This window comes from Syngnathus leptorhynchus, chromosome 8 (genome assembly GCF_054491065.1).
Source record: "Syngnathus leptorhynchus isolate UIUO chromosome 8, UIUO_Slep, whole genome shotgun sequence".
NCBI lineage: Eukaryota > Metazoa > Chordata > Actinopteri > Syngnathiformes > Syngnathidae > Syngnathus > Syngnathus leptorhynchus.
In genome coordinates, this window is record NC_141202.1 from 10,720,520 (window position 1) to 10,740,009 (window position 19,490).

The following is a 19,490-nucleotide window of genomic DNA, read 5'->3' on the forward strand; positions in this document are numbered from 1 at the left end:
ATTTATTATTTAGACTTGATTTCCCAGCTAATTTTGTGAACAGCCAACTGACTTTTTCTGTAGCAAATTTGAACATGTTCCTCCCTCCCCGTGGAAAATCTATATAGGTCTGTTCTTTGGTGCAAAATAAAATCGTTCACCAGTAGCTTCTTGGTTATAATGGTGGTTCCCTTGGCCAAAACCAGTTGAGAACCCCTGCATTATTGCCTGAATTTTAATTATTTCCACTATCAATAAAAAAAATAAGTCAACTCTGGTTGGTCAAACCAATCATTTATTGAAAACTTGACAGAACAGGAGGGTTTTTCAAGATGCCTCCTGAGTGATATCCTTCTTAATCCTCCTCCTCATCATCAGCTCCGGCTCCACCTCCCTGGCCCTTCTTGGAGTTCTTTCTCTTAACACGGCCTGGGCGTCCACCACCGTATGGGGACCTGAGGGAGAAGTCAATGTGCTTCTGGCTGTCCAGGCGCACCACGAAAGAGGGGATGTTGACCACCTGCTTGCGCACACTGTGGAGAGATCGAAGGGGAAACTTAAGAATGTGCCAGTTGTGATATTAAACCTGCTATATGATACAATAGTCCTAATGGTGTTAGGCTTCATTGACGAGGAATTCATGACACCACAGAAAATCTGCACATTTGAAATCTTAATCATCAGCCTGGAGTGTTGCGGGTAGCAGTCACTATCATTGCCCGAGGTGCAACCCATACCTTACCTAATTGCCCCCGGGTATCAGTCAGAGCGCTCGTTGGCAGGATTGGCTCTGGGCAATGCTTTATTGACAAGGTATACGGCTTTGATACCGAATTGACCTTGGTGATATATTTAACCCATCTCAGCGGAGGGTGTTAAAAGCCAGCGGTCCTCTGATGGAAGAGGAAGCATCGAGCATCTCATAAGACTTGACGCCCTTCTTTCCTCCCAATGTGTATGTTTCCTCTCATGATCAACGTACCGGATGTGCCTCTGGCGGATAAGCACTCTGGCGTGGTGGATGCTCTTGGCGAGTCCGAGCTTGAAAACCTGAGTCTGCAGCCTCCTCTCCAAGAAGTCCTCAACCTTCAGACCCAGGATGTAATCCAGCTTCATCTTGGCCTCATCCAACACGCCGATACGCACCAGACGCCTGAGTAAGGCATTACCTGTACATGACAAAAAGCATTTAGTTTCACCCCCACAAAAACCACATTTTATCATCCATTCTGAGCATTAAGCCTCATTCACGAGGAATTCGCGACCACACTGGAAATTCAGACAATTTAAATCTTAATCACTGGCTCAAACCTCAAAGTGGCTTTTAACACAAGGTTGTTGAATACCTTCAAACAGACGCTTGGGGTCTTTCTCATCCAGAGTGAGCAGCTCTCTGGCAGCTTTACGAATCTTGGCCAGGGTGAACTTGACCCTCCACACCTCACGCTTGTTCCTCAAGCCATACTCGCCTGGAAGGACAGAGGACCTTTCAGTGTCATATGGCTCAATATATCCACAATCATACCACAATGAGCTTTCAACACACCAATGAGTTTCAACTCCTGGTCGAGACGGGACTTCTCGAAGGGACGGCGGGGGGTGACATAAGTCTTGCGACACACCCAACTCCTGGCAACGGGCATGGCTGCTTACAAGTGCCTGCATATGCAAAGAAATGTCAATGCATGCGAAATAACTGATTAATATTTATCCATGAACAAGAAAGTCTATGTGTTTATCTGACCATAGCTGTTGATGCACACAATCTGATATGAATCTATCACAAAAGCCAATATCGTAATCTGCAGCAGCGTGCCAAAATTGAAAGACACTCATGTATAAACTTCGGCCCGGCCCTCAAAACATTGATATTACGATTAAAATAGTCAAGCGCAGTTTAGAACGGACGTGAACAGGCCGCACATTCGCCAGACCACGTTGCTCCTTATTAGCATTAGCATGTGCGCTAGCATTGCAAAAAACGACAGAATACCATGTTAAGGTTTACAAAAGACACATTTAGTCAAGCGAGGGAATTGTTCAAAATGATGTAGAATACCCTTAGCATTTTAAATAAGACGTGTGTAAGTTGCAAAAAGCCAGAGGACTGTGATACATACCTGCTTCGCTCAGGCTTGCGTAGTAAAGAGGAAGTCAACGGCAGGCCTGAGTGTTTTATATGGTACTTGAAGACTACATATCCCATCATGCTTTTTACCATTTGAGCGAAACTAATATATTTGGTATGTTGCCCCCTGCTGGCGGAAACCCAAACTTGCATTGTTTATTTGATGGGAGTTTCTAATACATTGACTGACAGCAGTTATACTTTCCCTTTGCACAAATATTAATGTAGCATAATTATATTAGCTTTATTACTTGTCATATTACAATATGCAACTTCTAAGACTGAAATCAAATCTAGTCCTTCCTCAAAGATGCCCTTTGTTTTTGTCTGTACTACGTTGTTTAAACTATTTTGGAACCAAGACAACATTTTGAAACACTTTAGTTATAATCCCTAAAGGTATTTTAGAATAGAATAGCATTTATTTTATTGTTGTCATTATAGAAATGTACAATGTGATTGAAAACGACTCCTTCTCCAGTGCAAATAAATGCATAACAAATAAAGTATGGAAAAAAAATAAAATAAAATAGAACAGAAGACAATCCAAAAAGAATCTACTATGACTTCAAATGGGGCTTTTTTTCACAAGGGGTCAAAGGACCTATAGGGTGTTTAGCAGCGTCCACTACCGGATCCTCGATGGCTGTTCATTTTCTTTGCTAAGAACATGCCAGAAGTTGTGAGAAACGTTGCTTGCCAATGTGTGTCAGGGCGAGCGAGGATGGAAAGGTGGTACTCATAAGGAAGGACACGAGGGACTATTTATAATACTCTGAAATGAGAGCCCCCAGCATGTGTTTCTGTCTGTCAGGGCCGCATGATCGCCTCATGGACACACCGAAAACTCTTTTCACTGCTGGATATCCCGTCTTGACCGGACAGGACGCTGCTTGTTTTGCATGTGTGGAGGGGGTTGACTCACCTCCACGCTTTGGGTTCACAAACATCAAGCTGTCCTTCACTAAACCAATCTTGGATCTTTCCTTCAATTTGGAATACTTTTTTCTTTCCTAGCTCAACTCACCGTCTGCTATCCTGAGGTCAACTTTAGTTTTTTTCACCCCTTGTCCTTCACTCTTGCTGATTCTCCTGCGGTGAGGTTTTTCGAGGCCATGCTGTCCTCACCCACCGTCATCCTCCAGCCTTATGGACTGCCTGTCTACCCGCAGACGACCACCTGCTACCCCAGCATAGTTCAGGTAACACTTGCGTTTGTTTGAACACATCAGCCAGATGTGAAGAAAAGTGTGCACCTTACGAAAGGAGACGGAAGAGCAAGAGGATTTCAGACGTGTGGTTGCTTTAGAGTGCCTCATGGTCGCAACTATGAGTGTATGCATGTCACGGAGGGAAATTTTGAAGAGCCAGGGAGTTTTTAAAAAGTCTCATGTGGCAGAGTGTGGCTTCGCTCCAGCGGGGCTTTATTAGAGCGCCTCATTGTAACATAAATTTTTTCCTGGTTGTAGCAGTGGTATTTATTTGATAGCTTCATTCAGTGGGAAGGGACACAATGTTTGAAATCGGAGAGAACAACTCGATTTTGAAGCTGGATTTTACAGGCTTGTTGATTTTTTTTATTCAAATTTGGCAAGGCTGTTAACCATTCTTTTCTGTGTTGTGTCTGTCAAATTGAGAAGATATTTTTTTATTTTGAATGGCAGCAACTCAAACACATTTTTTTATACATTAACTATTGATTTTAAAACTAAAATGGCCTTTGATTGGAAAAAAAGTGTGTGCTTATGTGTGTGTGTGTCCCTGACATGCCATCAATGCCACAATGCGTCTGGCGTTTCTTCCACCTTGTCAACGGTATTTTTAGGCTGGCTCTCCTGAGCAGATAATCACAGGAGGAGATTCTGTCACCTATCTGGTTTTCTGCAATCAGCTCCTCTTAAAATAGAGGGGCGGCGATAGTACAAGCAAGTGTCTGTTTCCAAACTAAATATATTGAGAACTGTTTTTTCTAGTTTAATTGCACTCAAATCCTGAAAGATGTCCCTAACGGTCTCCCATACTTGAGCATGTCGCTCGCCACATCTGCAGTCGGTGTCGGGTGTGTGGAAATGGCACGACAGCTGTCTCGGCAGGCACCTGGTCCTCGAGCTGTTGACCTGTGACCCCTGAGCAGACAGCTGAGGTGCTAAGAGAGGAGAACAAGACAGATAAGATGCCATTCACTGGGACCAGAACAAAAGTAGGGTGTCATATCTCATAAAACAGCGTTAGCTTTGTGTCAGGAGGGTCCTGTCCAAAAAAAAAAAAAAAAAAAAAAAAAGATAATAACGCTGACTTTAGATAAAACGCAGTGATTGACAGTCACAGATGTGCACAGGTGCTGTGGGAGTCCCCCTCGGCCCCTTTCTCCGCCCCTTGTGTTTGTGGTGATCATTTGATTGGATTGGTGGAGGGTTAGCGTGGATGGGGCGGTGGGCGGGTGGTGGGCCGCCATTAAAACATGCAGCAGTTGATGTTGAGGGACTCACAAATTCCGGGGTGCGCTGAAGGGGTAAGACCATGCTTTCATTGTGTTACTATTCTCTCAATAGGACCCAAAATGATCGTTCTGTTTTTGTTTTTTTAACATTGTGATTCTGTATTAAAAGATTTGATCAGGGTTTTGTGAGCATATAACTTTTGAGTGATATAAGAAAATCTAAAATGCTTGTACAAGGGAGTCATGAGTAGCCTTCACTAGAGCACAAAATAGCTCAAGCAATAAAATGCTTCGAAAAAATGCCAATTTAAAAATTTGATTTGTATCAAGTCGACAAATGATAAGAATTGCTTCTGAGCATTTCCATCAAATTTTGTTTCAATGGAAATTGAACCCACCCTTGTCCTCCCCTTCTTCTCAGGGGGGCCCCACGCAGGAGGCGGGCCCGGGGGGCACCGACCCCGCCCTGCCCCAGGTATACGCTGCACCGCCCTCCTACCCGACCCCGGGTCAAGGTCCAACGGCGGGCAGGCTGCCGTCTCTGGAATTTAGCTCGGCACACCCCGGCTCCGAATACCCTGAGCATGCCCAGCTGAGGGTCTACCAGGGCCCTCAGCTGGAGGGTGCCGAACCTCTGACCTCTACCAACACGGTAAGGACCGCAAGGTATGAAAGTCACCTGACAACAGTGTGCAGAAGGGAAAAACATGAATGAGTGAGTCATAGTCCTTCTACTAGCGCTGTGATTTTTTGATTCCATTTTTTTTCAAAAGGATATCAATCTCCATTTTGTACGTTAATGTGGCCCACCTACTTTCGCTGCCCCCCCCCCCCCCCCTTTCCTCTGTTACGTCTTTTTACAGCACAACCATATCAATGACACTCAGTAAGGGGGACAGCTGAGAGTGTTGTTGAAAATAAATCCCCCCTCGTTCGCCGTGGCTCTTTTCAAACAGGCAGTACACCAGATTAGCTTTCATAGATTAAAGAGGTGAAAGTGTGTGTTGATATTGTGTGAAGGTCTTTTTTATATTCTGGGAATGCAACTGTTGTTGCTATTTAAATATGTACTACATAGAGGTGAGGATGAGGGGGGAAAAACCCAAACACATTTCTTCTAAAAATTCAACCAAGAAAAAAATTGCAGACATTTTTACGAGGTTCTGTGCTTTGACTGTTATGTACATCTGTTGGGAAATAAAATACGTTACTCTTTTTACAGCAAGTACCGCCAAATCAACTAAATAATCTTTTGTGTGGCCCCCGTATATTTGATGACTATAGAGCCCCTCACCCCCAGACACACAAGGCTCCATGCTGGGAGAAAGTTGAGGCGGCGCCACGGAAAAGGGAGGGAGGGGGCGAAGGGGGGGAGGCAGACCAGATGACCCCCCCACCCAACCCTCTCTCCCACTCTGAAATATCACAACACAGGTCCAGAACGTTATTCTGCATCGTGACATGACATCACCAAACCGGCTCGACCCCCCCGCTCCCCCCACCTGTGGTGTATGTGCGTGTGTGTGCGAGTGCGTGCGAGTGTGTGTCCCCCCCCCCTTCCACCCATATTAATGATGACACTTTCCCTTTAACCCTTGGCAGAAAAGCAGCACCTTGACCTCAGACTGACCTGTTTGGAACGCTCTTCTTTTCTTCTTTGTGTCTCTTTTTTGTTGTTTCAAGCTTTCTGCCGCTTCATTTTTTTTCCATCTGTGCTACATTCGGGCCTCACTGGAAAGCTAATCATAGCCCACCTATGCATTTTTTTTCCCATGTATTGATTTTGCGATTTAACACGCCGACACATTGACGCGGACACCATATTAGCGCACACTCGCATCGTGGTGCATTGTGGGACAAGTGAATGTTTCTCTTCCTTACTTCTTGTATTGTTGTGCATGGGACAGTTGGAAGCAAATTGATTTTTGACGGCATTGCTGCAGTTGGTTGTGTTTCACTTTGTTACAGCTGCTTGGGGAGAGTGAGAAGCTGTATTAGGGCCCTCTGGTTTGCTTATTATTATTATTATTATTATTATTATTATTATTATTATTATCGAGCCAATTAAGTCGTATGTACACAGGTAAACCTGAATCTGGAAAAAAATCTGTCTGAAAAGACAGGAACTTTCCTCATTAAAAGTGTTGAGAGGTTTAAAATAAGATTTTTAGCAAACTAGCGCCTGTCAAAATTTGGAAAATAATTCACTTCACCTTTCGAGATTTGGTGGGCAATAGAATCATGAATTGACCGACAAAAAGTCTCAATAACAAAAGCCTAAAAAGACATAGAAAGACTGCCATTTTAGTTTCAAGCGTAGCACCCGACAAAATTTTAATAACCATTCGGCCTCGAAAGCTAGTTTGACTTTGTAAGACAAAATTCAGTGGGCATACAGTATTATGAGTAGACCCACTAAAAAAAAAGTTTCATTATAGACGTGTCTGTTTATCATTGTCTCGAGGCAAATTTAACGACACACCATAAAACCTCAAAGTCTAATAAAACATTTCCTCCAAAAGTCGTAATGTAATTTTCTGAATATTCAGCCCCTGAAAATCACTCAGCAGCATGCAATTTGGTTATTTGGAAATTTGATCATGTTAAATTTTGAACTAGTAGTTAATTAGTAGTTGTACTTTTCCACAGGCATGTCTTAAGACGCCCTCCCTCCCCCCTTTACTTTCACACCACCTCACGTATGCCTGAGAGGGATCACTGGTTGCGGAATGCTCTTTGGTTTGGATTCCTGACCTGGTGGCCATGTCTTGTCTAACGTTATGCGATGCTTTGTACACAACCAGGAAGTGATCCGATGTCCACCGCCCTCATTGGTCTGCACACGTTCCCTCACAGTCACTCTCTTTTTCCACCCGTTTTCCCTTTTTGTTCTTTGCTCGGCCATAAGGAGGAAGCTTTGGCCCCTGTGGCCTCGGACCCTCAAGTTCTGAGCGCGTCTGTGGTATCCGGCGGCAGCGGCGGCGGGGGGAGCGGTAGTGATGACGAGGGGTCCGGCAAGGCCCAGCCCAAACGCCTCCACGTATCAAACATCCCCTTCCGCTTCAGGGATCCGGACCTTCGGCAGATGTTTGGGGTACGGATTTCTCTATTATTACAAAAACAAAGATGACTTGATGATCATCAAATTTACATCATTATGATACAAAAGGTTAAATCTCTTTTCTAGCAATTTGGAAAAATCCTGGACGTAGAGATTATTTTCAACGAAAGGGGGTCAAAGGTCAGTGACAAAGTTTGGACGACAATACGAAACGGTGACATGAACAAAAGCCACAAATAGCACCGACACTCTCGCAGGGATTCGGGTTCGTCACCTTTGAGAGCGCGGCCGAGGCTGACCGAGCACGGGAGAAACTGAACGGGACCATCGTGGAAGGGAGGAAGATCGAGGTCCGACAAACACATCTGTTTCCATAGCGACTACTCAATTTAGTTATAGTGAGAACATGATGACTTCACAATTTCCAATTTTTACCTTTTCAGGTGAATAACGCCACTGCAAGGGTAGTTACCAAAAAGCCCCAAACGCCGCTTGTGAACAGCGACCTTTCACGTAAGACACAACTAGGTCAAGGATTGCTTCTGTTTCTTGGTTTTGAATTATTTGTGCTTGTCCGTATAGCTACCGGGTGGAAAATCAACCCCGTCATGGGGGCCATGTACGCACCGGAACTCTACACAGGTCAGTCAAAGCAACACGATCAATCACAATTGACATCTATTTAAACCATCTACATGCTTTTGTTGTTCAGTGGCCGGTTTCCCTTACCCGGTGGCGGCGCCCGCATTGGCCTACCGGGGCTCGGCGCTGAGGGGTCGAGGCCGGACCATCTACAACACTATTCGCTCTGCCGCAACGCCTACTGCTGTTCCCGCCTACCCGGGGTACGACTGGACTGAACTAAAATCATTTAACCAAACTGGATTGAACTAGTTTGGACTAAAATGGGATGGATTAAATTAAACTGAATTTAACTGGACTGCGCCAGACTGAAAACTGACGTAACAATTTTCTAATGTTTTCCACTTTGGCAATCAGGGTGGTGTATCAAGATGGTCTTTACGGAGCAGAAGTCTACGTAAGTCACTTCACCGACTTGTATTTAACTGCTTGTCCAATCGGTAACCAGGGTTAACATATTTCTCGTCCAGGGAGGTTATCCCGCCGCGTACAGGGTGGCCCAGACCGCGTCGGCCGCCGCCGCCGCCGCCGCTGCAACATACAGTGACGGGTAGGCGGACATGTCAAAGAAAATATCTTCCACCGCATTATGACAAGTGAATATTTGAATATGATGTCACCAGGTACGGCCGCGTATACGCCACAGCCGCCGACCCCTATCACCACTCGGTGGGACCAACAACCACATATGGCGTTGGCACCGTGGTGAGTTTACGCTGGCATCCAAAACACTTTTTCTTTTTCCAGTACTGATTCATTGTATTTCCATTTCTTTCTTTCGCAGGCCAGTTTATATCGAGGAGGATACAACCGCTTCACTCCCTACTGATGTACTGTAACCTGAAGTTGTAAATATTGCGTACTGTACTGTTCTCCATGCTCAGCACAGGCATTGCATTATTTTGTGTATTTTACAAGGGAACTTTTAAAGGAGGACTTTGTGATGCTAGAAGGAGATGTTTGGATCTTTTCTCATTTTCATATGTTGTTTGGATGATGTGCTGGAGCTTTATTTAAGTGTGTGTTTGAGTGTGTGTGTGTGTGGGTGTGACATCAGATTCACTATGAGTTTTTTGGCCCGTTGCAGAGTTGACTGGGGTTTCAGTTGTGTTTCTTACTAACAAACTACCTCTTTTCTTTTGGCTTTTCTTTCTGATCTCGCTGCGTGTGATGTTTACTTCTAAATAAAACTCTTTTCATCTGGCTTTCTTGTTTTGTTCATTTTTTCTCACTTGTGTGACTATCCTTTGGTTTCTATTGCTTAAACCTTTTCCAATATAGCTTAGTTCTTGTCTATCATAGCTTCTTCTTTCCAATTATTTAGTTATGGTTGAACTTTCTCGCTTGAAATGCTCTTGCTTCATTTTTCCATTCCATTCATTTTGCTTGACCTCCTTTATTTCTTTCGCATGTTTCATTCTGCTTTTTCGTATACTGTCCTCTGCTTAGCTACTTTATAGTTCTACTTTAGATTTTCCTATTTGCTTGTTTAGAAAGCAGCAAGCATCTCTGATGGTTTCTACATTTCTAAGATTGTTTGGCAGGCTTTCTTTTGCTTCTGAACTTTTCTTGTACTTGGACACTTAACCACAGGTTCATCTTATACTTACATGGTTTGAATATTTTGCTGCTGAATGAGAAACAATTCAAACGTTTGACTAAGTGTGTAGATTCTTTATTGAAGTGGCCATTATGTGCTAACAATAACTAAATACCTGCCTTGATTTAAGTTACCTTAAGGGTAAAAGGTGAAACAGCTTGGGGGCTAACAAATAGCATTTAAAATATGTGGCGGAGTTAAACGAATTGGTGTTTATACACAAACAATGCAGAAACTAATGTAGACAAAGGTTGTAATGATATGCACAGAAAAAAATGATATTGGGAATTCTGAGTCACGAGAAGAGGGAAATTTGTTGACTATTAATACTGCCGCCTGGTGGTCAACACGCGTAAATCAGCTGTTTTGTTTATATTTTACTTGGAAAAAAAATAACGCATTACAAACATTTGCCTTAAAATTTTAGAGAAGAGGAACACCATTTATATCAAATAAGAAATATTTTAAGTTACGGACTACACAGAACAAAAGGCACAAGGATTTTCTTATAGAGCTCAAACTTTGCTTTCCATCTCGTTAGTTTTTGTTTTCTAAATGCATATTTATTTCCTACTTCACATCTTCTTTTTCCCTTTTCACAACCCCCACCAAATCCACCAGGGTAAAATATCAACATGTAAATCCAATTTGTATTTTATAATAAACCTATGACACTCAACTTGAGTCTGTTTCGTTTAAATGTTCACAAGATGAACCACGCACTTTGATGCTTCTTGTTTTTATTAGATTCTTCAAGGAGTATATGTACACAATATATACAGATGCTGGTGCTATCAAAATTTGTCGTGTGTGTGTGGGGGGGGAAGGCGGGGGAAGAGAAGACAGGCATTGCAAACAACCTCCAGCTACAGATGTTAGTGAGCTGCAATGTCCATACTTACTACCGTGACTATGTGCGAGTGCAACATACTCAACATAAAATGAATGACAACATCTATGAGAGCAGAAGAAAGACACAAAAGGCATGCATGGGGGGGTGGAAAAGAAAACTAAAGTGAGGGGAGGAGAAAGAAAAGATGAGGAAGAAAAGAGGTGAATGGGAGCAGATGAGAAGTTCACGTGGCACTGGAAAGGACTTTGAGAGCCAGATATCAAGGAGGAAGTGAAGAAACGACTGATGAGTAACCAATAGTACATGGGAGCAAAAATACCGAGACTTTGTAGCGGGGAGAACAAAAATATTCAAGAGTGTGAAATGCATTACGACCTGCTGGGATTTTGATTTCTTTGGTCAACAATACGACAGCGGATTTATCAATTCCTTACGCGGACCGGGGAGTGATGGGAAAAAAAACTCAAGCGGACAAAGAGAAAATCGACTTGATAGCATTGGCTGACATGTTAAAATAAAAGTTACGTAATGAGTAAAGAGGAGGAAAGTGAAAACATTTTGAGCAGTTATCAGCACACATTGGTTGCACGTGAGGCTCACAGCGATCCATCTTGGCTTTCAAAAGGCGCTGAGGCGAGACTTGGCTCACAAAGCGACTCTCTCCCGCTTGGCCACTCAGCGTCCTCATCCGCATGTTGCCTCCTGCAATGCAGCAAGCCGGCCGTGCGACCGGCTGAAGGGTGGGTGAGGTGGGGTGTGACTCCCCAGGGAAGGATTGGGTCAAGGGGGTCAGGAGGAGAGGTCAAAAGGGGAAGAAAGGAGACAAATTACAACAATGTCCAAATATGCATCAAGGAAGAAAAAGAAAAAAAAAACTTAGATCAGGGGTGGGGAACCTGTGTGGTCAAAATGATTTTGAGGGGGGGGGGGCTTTTAACAGGTTTTACTTTCGTCACATGGAGAGCAGGTCAAATGTTGCGGCAGGTTCCGCACCGCCCACATTTGATCTTTGGCAGCAGGCATCATTTTAGCTTTGACTGCACACGCGCCAATATAAAACTAAAACACACTTACCATGTGCGGACACACCTAAACTACAAAACCACTGCAGAATAAACCACAGCAATTGTCATACAATATTTACAAAACATTTCAAAGGAAGGAAAAAAAAAAAAAAGAAAAAAAAAAGGTCATGGCTCAGCTTCTGAAAATGCCTCTCCACAGTTCAATAGAAACGTTTAAAAAAAAAAAAAAAAAAAAAAAAAAAAAAATCCAACAACAGAAAATATCTCCGTACTTTCTTCCGGCATTTTTTTGAAAAGCGTTTTGAGTTCATCTCTCATTAATCGGACTAAACAAGACTAAGTAAGTAAAATAAGACAGCACTGAGTGTCAAATTTTGATTTGATGGTTTTGACACTAAATTAATTTTTCAAACCATCATTGTAGCCGCATACTTCTTTCATCAATTTAAAGGCCAAATACTGCTGTCCAAAGCCCGGAGAACATCTAATGGGGGGTGGGGGCCTCCTGATGTTTCGCGGGCATCCGTCTCGATCCGCAGTCCTTTTCTTACCAGCCTTAGTTGTACTCGACAGCCACAGACAGCATACAAACCGGACGATGTCATCCCTCTGCCCGCGATGACCATCTGAGGTGAGGCAGGGGGGGGACGAGCACCGTGATGAAGAGCAGGCGACGGAGCTTCCACCTGAGGTTGACTGTGGACTTCTTTCGGCGACGCAGACGGTTGGAGGCGTGAACTCGGAAAACCTCAACGAAGAACACGCTTCCGTCTCAAAAGTCTTTGCTTTCTGACTTGATGTCACTTGACCTGTGACTGAACCACTAAGTGAACTTGAGTCCCAAACTCTGCTCCTTAGGCGAATTCTAGACGGGGATCTTGCCCAGAAACCGAAGACCTCCAGGAACCAGGAAACGGAGGTCGTAGTAGGAAACGCAGACATACAAACCACAGCTTCCTCTTCTTCTTGACAACCTTTCTGGCGATCTTGACTTCATTTTGCTTTTTGTACAGTCTCTATGGAATCAAAGGTGCTTGTGCGGTCTTCAAACACGACTTGGACCGGTTGCGTGTCTTCTTCTTGAGACTTGAGGTCTTGGAGCTGTTGACTTGGGGAAGGAAGAAAACATAACAGGACACTGTTAGCGTTGACATCGGACAGGGCTAATGGAACAGGAAGCATCGCGCAAGTGCCCTCCCTCATCTGGCTGTGTAAGCCTTTGGCCTCTAAAGTGTTGAGTGAATGAAAGCAGCTTGGAGGATGGGAAGGGGGGGGGGGGGGGGAGCTAATGTTTTCTGATCTCCTCTACTGGCTAGAATGAGAGCAACTTTGTGTGCGCGTCAACAACCTCGTGTCATCTGTCTAACATCGCTGAACGACTCTGGGATTCTGAACTTTCATCTCCTATGGGACGACATAGGCCCTATATGGGTGCCCGGTGTGCCTCGCTGAATTGGCGGAGGTATGAAAAAAAAGTGCGCTGCATTCGTCAATACTCTGGGGTGTGCGCTCCCCCGCGACTACGTGTCCACCCTCTAAAAGCGCTAAGCCCACCCCGCACTCTCATGAGGCAGCCAGTGTGGTGGTGCTGCTTTTGCAGTCTATCCTTAGGGGGTCAGCGGGGGTAAACGTGACACCCAACCCGCTAAGAAACTCCATGCAGGAGTCTAACGAAGGGAAGCCTAGCGTGGACTGCACATACTCCACTGGCAAGTCGGGCCTGAACCTGTGGACAAGAGAAATCGTCAGGAAACAGAGTCGATGGTTTCTTAGAAATACAGTGAGCCCCCGCTGTGGCACGTTTCATCTATATTTAAACTCACTGTTTTGCAAGTGAGCCCGGGAAGCACGAGTCACGATCAACGGGGGTTCACTGTATATCCTTTGTGGTAAAACATCTTACGTTTTGACTATGGCCCGAAGAGCGATCTTTCTTTCCCTCTCAACAAACTTATCGATGAGGTACGAAGCCATGCGCGGAGCTTCCTGATACAACTTGAAGAAACGGCGGTAGTTGCCTAGAGCCCAAGCGGCACGGAGCGCCAGAGCGTGAGCGATGCACACGTCCGCTTTCAGTGCCGGATTCAAGTACACCAGCTCGGTGATGAGATCTGTGAGAGGACAATGGGATTAAGAGGTGCAATCTAAAGTAAAAGTGGGTGCTCATCCGATGGGCGTACCTCCAGAGTTTTTGGTGAAGATGTAGTACAACAAGCGATATGCTGTAAACTCGCCGATGTTCTCTGAGGGGTTGTCCTTGTAGAGGGACTTCAGCTGTGTCTGGCACTGGTTGAATTCCTCGTGGTCGCCCTGAAACACAAAACGCAGACTCTTCAGTTTCCATCTGACGATTTGTCAAAAACAGAAAGCTTACATCCTGCCAAGTCAGCAGTCTTACCTTTTCCAGGGCAATGCGAGCGTGACACTCGTACACTTCCACGGTGAATTCCGTACGAACTCCTTGGACCTGTGTGTGAAGATAACGTTGAACCTTCACCTTTGGAGACAAATGGGGAAACTAAAGGCATGCCAAATGTGATTCGCACTAACCGTGAGGTCCTGTCGTATGGACTTCATCTGCTCACAAGCGTAAGGGTAGTCCTGTTTGGTTTTCCAGTCAGCTTTCACGGCCTGTAAAGACTTTTTCAACACCTGCGAGGCAAAGAAACAGAAGTTTCCGACACAAACGTCCCCGTTATTGCCAGCAAGTGTTTACCATTCTGTCGTAGTTTATGGCACAGATTTTCAATCATCTCACGAGTACAGTAGACTTCAAGGAGGAATGACTTTAAGCAAGCAAGCACTTTACTGTATGTAAGAGAAGATGACAACTCACATGAATAGGGCGAACAGTGGCGGGGTCTGGGGCACAGGTGAGCCTCAGGTAAGACTTTGTGATGTCCTGGCAGGTCCCAACAATGGGACAGTCTTCCCAGCTGAGGCCCTCCTGTGTCCCATCGGGCATGTCCAGATGGTTAATAGACAGCACCAGGGGCTCTGTGCGAAGCTGCTTCTGGAAGCGAGCAGCTCGACTCTGCTTTTTGGCTTCCCGGTCAGGGTCGTGGAAGTCCAAACCGGCATTGCCACCTTTCCTCTTCTTACCGCCGGGCGCGTTGGAGTCGTCTTGATTTCTGAAAAGAGGAATGGGAGGTTATTCAAAATGTCGGCTGGTCACAGTAAAAGATTCTTTTGATATTACCTCCTGCCCCTAGCTTTTCCACCTCTTCCCCGTCCCCTTTCTCCACCGTGCCCTCGATCCCTGTCGTTGCCACGCCCGCGACCGCCTTTCTGGTTTCTTCTCGACAGCTGAGGTCGGAGATCGCTGGAAAGGCTGTTGTCTGACTGTGAGCCAGATTCGCTGGTAGACAACAAGAATAGAATATTCGAATGTTTTCTTATATAATTCACTTAAAATCCTGCAATATTTATGGTAGTACCAAATACTGGCAGGATGCACAATTCTGTGTATACGCCAGTCTGCATGAAGCGTGGCGAAATAAAAGTTGGCAAATTGAATTTAGGTGTGTTCAAAGTGTTTACCTGCGCCGGTGCCTTTGGTTGCTGCGGTCGCGGTTTCTGCCGTGGATTGGGGAGGGGGACCGAGAGGAGGAGTGTGAGGAACTGGATGAAGGACTGCGCTGAGAAAAGATATTCCTATAGTTTCCCAATCTGTGGCCTCCACCCCTGCCGCGTGTCGTAGCAGTCGCGCTTCCACCTCGACTCGCTGCAGTGTCCACACTTCTCGGGACCGCGTGCCAGCGAGTTTGCTTACTCTTCAAACTACGAAGTCAAAATGAAATGACATCATCAAGTGACGTCACACGCAGTGAGCATTATCGTGACCCTGGCGCGAGAGGTTTTACGACTTACTCTGGCAGCGGTTCACGGTCCCAGTCGATGGTGTAAGCAGATCCATCCTTTAAGCGGTCCTGCAGAACTTCCTTCAACACCTTTTCCGTGCGGTCTTTGTCTTCCTCCGTCTCGCAGGCTGTGAAACAGCGCTGCACGTACTCCTTCATGGCTGGCGGCCAATCTTGGGGTCTGCAGATGCAAGTCAACAGGTCAGGCCATCGTCCGACAAAAAGTAACAAGAGTTCAGAGCGGGTGGCTGACACGTTACCGTGTCGTAGGTGTCTCGCTGGCAGTCACGGGAGAAGCTGGAGGTGGACTGGCAGCTTCTGGCTGCTGCTGTTCACTTGGTGAGAATGCCTGGCTAGACGTGTTCACCTGATAAGGCCTCTTGGGAATGTTGAATTTCATCGGGGCAGTACCAGGTGACTCTGGGGGAGACAAATGTTAACAGCATTAAGTAATGCTCTGATGGTGGCGTATGAGCTCACCATTCCCAAGCCGGCTACAGTCGATATATATTTCCAACACTGTTCTTACGTTTCATGCGATGCCAGAGTTGCTGTCCTTGGTTTTGTTTTTTAGCTTTATTAGCCTCTCCTCTGCCCATGCTCGCTCCGAACGGCCCTGCTTGCTGCTGGGGCGGAGCCTGTGGGGGCTGATAGTTGTTCTGGGCCTGAAAGCCCGCTCCATAGTTGGGCCGACCCGGACACGAGTTGTAAACCTGCATCTGGTTGGGGTCCCCGTGCGTGTATGGCACGGAATTGTTGGAATTGTAAGCAGTATGTGGAGGAGGAGGGGGGTATTGGGAATTGGGTTGAGGAGGCATGGGTTGGGGCAGAGGAGCTGCAGGTTTCTCTGGAGTTGGGCTTTGGGGTGGCTGAGGAGTGGAGGGGGGTTGAGGTTGAGAGGGGTAGCTGGGGGTCTGGTCTTCCATTCCAGGCACTGGAGGAGGCTTGGGGAAAAAAAAAAAAAAAAAAGAATTTCAGGCAAAAAGTCGTGAAAGCAATGACAAAATTATGTCATATAACACATCCTGTGTAGTTTTTCTCATTCAACATTTTATACATACCTGTCCATTTGAGGTTGGTGGCGTTGGGTAAGCGCTTTGGGGAACAGGATATTGATTTTGTGAATATCCAACTCCATACTGTAAAGTAGGTATAGTACAGCGGGTTAGCTTGTGGAAGGGGAAAGATTTGTTATTTAAACTCAGATCCATACGTACTGGATTCATGGGATAGTAGTAGCTATACGGGTACGTGTATCCTGGATACTGTGGTTGATTTTGTTGGTACCATTGATAATACTGCTGATGTTGAATGGCGGCATCGTTCAATCCTGCCTGAAACTGAAAAGTAGGATTTACCTTATTGAATATGAGGAGAAATAAATTGTGCTATTCTATAGATGTCACTGTAAACTCAAGGCAGGTCAAAGCTGGCTTACCTCTGCAGCAGCGTGGCTGGCAAATGTAGCCTTGGCATTGTTCTGACTTTTACTAATAGAAGCAAGTGCTTGTCTTGCTTTCTCCCATTCTGGGTTTTCTTGAACATGACTGTCAGCAGCACCAACACCATAAGACCTGTTATTTAAATGAGACTTAGTAAGAGTAGTTGCATTTAATGCTAGAGCAGAGTAACATTTAAGACAGAAAGAAATGGAGTGTTAAGTGCTTTCAAAATTTTATAGAAGCAAATAATTTGACATTTAATGGGAATTTTGGGCACCATCAACTGCATCGAGACATGCTTGCCGACTTCAGCGATCATCAGTTTCAGTTCATTCATGTCCTGTGCCTTTATGTTATATCTTTAAGATTACACAAAGAAGTCCAAGGGAGTGATACTTTATCTATTGAGCGTGTTGGACAACTTTGATGATGAACAATTGATCACATGCTCTTCCAATCCACCAATATGGGAATATTTAATTTGAAATACACATTTTCAAAATGTTTTGTAAATAGTAACTACAAAAATCGAATTGACTACAATCTCATCGATGACTATTGTGGAAATAATTAAATAAACGAACAGTTGACAGGGTGTGCATTGAAAAATATTGTTGCTTAGATGACTAAATAGCTATCAGTACCATTGATAGCTCGTTTCAACTTCCGTGAAATGTTATCAACATTGCCGTCGCCAATCTTTATCTGACTTAAAATGACAATGCTTCCCACGTCTAGATGTCCGCAAACACAGTTTAGCTTGATGTAATACACCCTAGTGTTATTCTTTGGAGAAGTATTACATACCAGTTAGTTTTTGGGGCTGTTTGTGCCGTGTTGGCCGCCATTTCGTCTGGAATCAAAGCTAGCTAGCCAGCTAGGACGGCTTAATGTTCGCTAGCTCTATGGCTAGCACAGAAGCTAGGCTAACACCGTTACCTCTGTACTTATGCTACCTAAACGTGACGAAAAATAGGCAGTAGCCCGTCGATGAACAACACTGTGTGTATATTGGAAAGCGAACGTAGGTTTTCTCGATCTCGATTCAATGTATAAATCTAGCGGAGAGCACCATAAGGGATAGAAGCAAGGGGCCCCTTGCGTCGTCCCGGACAAATTGGACGGACTTGCTGTGAAGCACAAAATGGCAGCTCGGTGAAACGCCAAGCCCTGTGACGTATTGTAGCAGGATATGCGTCACTGTTTCGTCTTGAGTTAACGTATTTGGTACTTCAAAACACTGGTTAAAAAACGCGAAAATGTGACCTAATATTTCGCCATTCGTTCATATTTACCAGTGTTAGGAACTTAGACGAAAAGTACAATTTGGATAATAGTTACTGTACTTATGTAAATTGTTTTTCCCGATATATATTTATTTTACTTGAGAATTATTTTTTTCTGACGATTATTTTACTCTTTCTCCTTACATTTAAAAGCATGTTTGAGTTTATCATACGCCTTAATTTTTTTATCACTTATTTGACATTATTATTATTTTTAACATAATGACGTCACTCGCACTTCCGGGTGGCATACAAAAATATTTCAATGTGTATCTCATTTAGATATTAAATATTTATTTGAATATTGGATTTATCTGTTTACTTCAAAAGTTATTCATTTATATATTAAATATACTTTTTTATAGCCCAATCAATACAAGCACTATAGAATTGGCCAGATCATATTATTCTACAGTCAATCAAGAAAATTTAACCTGTCTAAGTTTGATAGAATGAAAAAAATAAGTTTGATAAAATCAAGTCGCCACTGTAAATAATATCACACTTTATTTATTTTTTTACCGTTGTCTAAAACTGTGTCTCTACGCCCCAAAGTCAGCTGGGGATACACTCCTGGGCAGCTCACCTGAAAGTAACCCTGATGTGGACGCGTTCAAAAACAGCACCATTCACATGTTTACATGCAGCTGAAGGCATGACATGTGACATAAGGGCATGTCCTGTCCTCTATACACTTTCCCAATGTTGTGGCCATCCCATTTGCGCGCATGCATTGATTCTCCCCCGCGGCCACATCAGCTGATGGCCTTTCATTGCAGAACATCCAGTTCCTCCATTCGGTCTCCAGACAGAAACAAAATAATCCGACAAAAAACATCCGCACACAAAACAGTCAGAGATGGTTTGCAATTTCACACTATTTATTCTCTGCTGAATAATAATGGTCAATTACTGCCCATCCTAATCAAAATCAAACTACATAATTAAATTCATAACTGATTGATGAGTGAGAATGTAGAGACTTACAGACGCCGGTGACCATGTCATCTGTTGTAATCATTTGGAATGATGCAACATCCCAATGTCACACACAGAAATGGCTGGAGGCTAGTATTTGAGATTATTGTTTTCATAGGAGGAAAAAGCAGGGGGAAAAAATGAGACGGAAATGTAATCATCATGATGTTCTCATGATGATCGTTTCCAAAAAGGA

The 19,490-nt window shown here is 44.4% G+C and overlaps 3 protein-coding genes across 4 annotated transcripts; 1 reads left to right on the top strand and 2 right to left on the bottom strand.

Annotated features, from left to right (window-relative positions):
- Positions 1–254: 254 nt before the first annotated feature.
- rps9 (ribosomal protein S9) lies at positions 255–2,148 on the bottom strand. The gene is made up of 5 exons (XM_085919259.1): positions 2,100–2,148; positions 1,526–1,638; positions 1,326–1,448; positions 962–1,148; positions 255–512 (listed from the first exon to the last, which is right to left on the bottom strand). Exons 2-5 carry the CDS (start codon positions 1,620–1,622, stop codon positions 335–337), a joined length of 585 nt encoding a protein of 194 aa, XP_085775385.1. The 5' UTR covers positions 1,623–1,638; positions 2,100–2,148; the 3' UTR covers positions 255–334.
- A 1,074-nt stretch (positions 2,149–3,222) lies between these two features.
- On the top strand, positions 3,223–9,454 carry rbfox1l (RNA binding fox-1 homolog 1, like). 2 transcript variants are annotated; one of them, XM_085918536.1, is made up of 12 exons: positions 3,223–3,309; positions 4,969–5,199; positions 7,456–7,641; positions 7,735–7,788; positions 7,866–7,958; positions 8,052–8,121; positions 8,191–8,250; positions 8,321–8,453; positions 8,608–8,647; positions 8,721–8,800; positions 8,874–8,955; positions 9,035–9,454. In XM_085918536.1, the coding sequence occupies exons 1-12, from the start codon at positions 3,223–3,225 to the stop codon at positions 9,077–9,079; spliced, it is 1,161 nt and encodes a 386-aa protein (XP_085774662.1). In that variant the 3' UTR covers positions 9,080–9,454. The 2 variants fall into 2 exon arrangements, with proteins under 2 accessions (XP_085774662.1, XP_085774661.1); XM_085918535.1 differs by having other exon boundaries at positions 8,052–8,250.
- A 1,698-nt stretch (positions 9,455–11,152) lies between these two features.
- leng8 (leukocyte receptor cluster (LRC) member 8) lies at positions 11,153–18,183 on the bottom strand. The gene is made up of 15 exons (XM_085918855.1): positions 17,838–18,183; positions 17,027–17,162; positions 16,806–16,928; positions 16,650–16,727; positions 16,118–16,532; positions 15,849–16,008; positions 15,599–15,769; positions 15,269–15,508; positions 14,928–15,086; positions 14,565–14,859; positions 14,279–14,380; positions 14,127–14,195; positions 13,909–14,038; positions 13,632–13,839; positions 11,153–13,454 (listed from the first exon to the last, which is right to left on the bottom strand). Exons 1-15 carry the CDS (start codon positions 17,876–17,878, stop codon positions 13,292–13,294), a joined length of 2,490 nt encoding a protein of 829 aa, XP_085774981.1. The 5' UTR covers positions 17,879–18,183; the 3' UTR covers positions 11,153–13,291.
- Positions 18,184–19,490: the final 1,307 nt, after the last annotated feature.

Excerpts from the sequence above, each read along its gene's own strand:
- rps9 (XM_085919259.1), bottom strand. The coding sequence starts at position 1,622 with ATGCCCGTTGCCAGGAGTTGGGTGTGTCGCAAGACTTATGTCACCCCC. Across the intron at positions 1,449-1,525 it reads CCAGGAGTTGAAACTCATTG|GCGAGTATGGCTTGAGGAAC; the intron begins GTGTGTTGAAAG and ends CTGTCCTTCCAG. Across the intron at positions 513-961 it reads ATCCGCCAGAGGCACATCCG|TGTGCGCAAGCAGGTGGTCA; the intron begins GTACGTTGATCA and ends ATCTCTCCACAG.
- rbfox1l (XM_085918535.1), top strand. The coding sequence starts at position 3,223 with ATGCTGTCCTCACCCACCGTCATCCTCCAGCCTTATGGACTGCCTGTC. Across the intron at positions 5,200-7,455 it reads CTCTGACCTCTACCAACACG|GAGGAAGCTTTGGCCCCTGT; the intron begins GTAAGGACCGCA and ends CTCGGCCATAAG. Across the intron at positions 8,251-8,320 it reads CGCACCGGAACTCTACACAG|TGGCCGGTTTCCCTTACCCG; the intron begins GTCAGTCAAAGC and ends TTTGTTGTTCAG.
- leng8 (XM_085918855.1), bottom strand. The coding sequence starts at position 17,878 with ATGGCGGCCAACACGGCACAAACAGCCCCAAAAACTAACTG. Across the intron at positions 14,039-14,126 it reads CTCGCATTGCCCTGGAAAAG|GGCGACCACGAGGAATTCAA; the intron begins GTAAGACTGCTG and ends TTTGTGTTTCAG. Across the intron at positions 13,840-13,908 it reads CTTCACCAAAAACTCTGGAG|ATCTCATCACCGAGCTGGTG; the intron begins GTACGCCCATCG and ends GTCCTCTCACAG.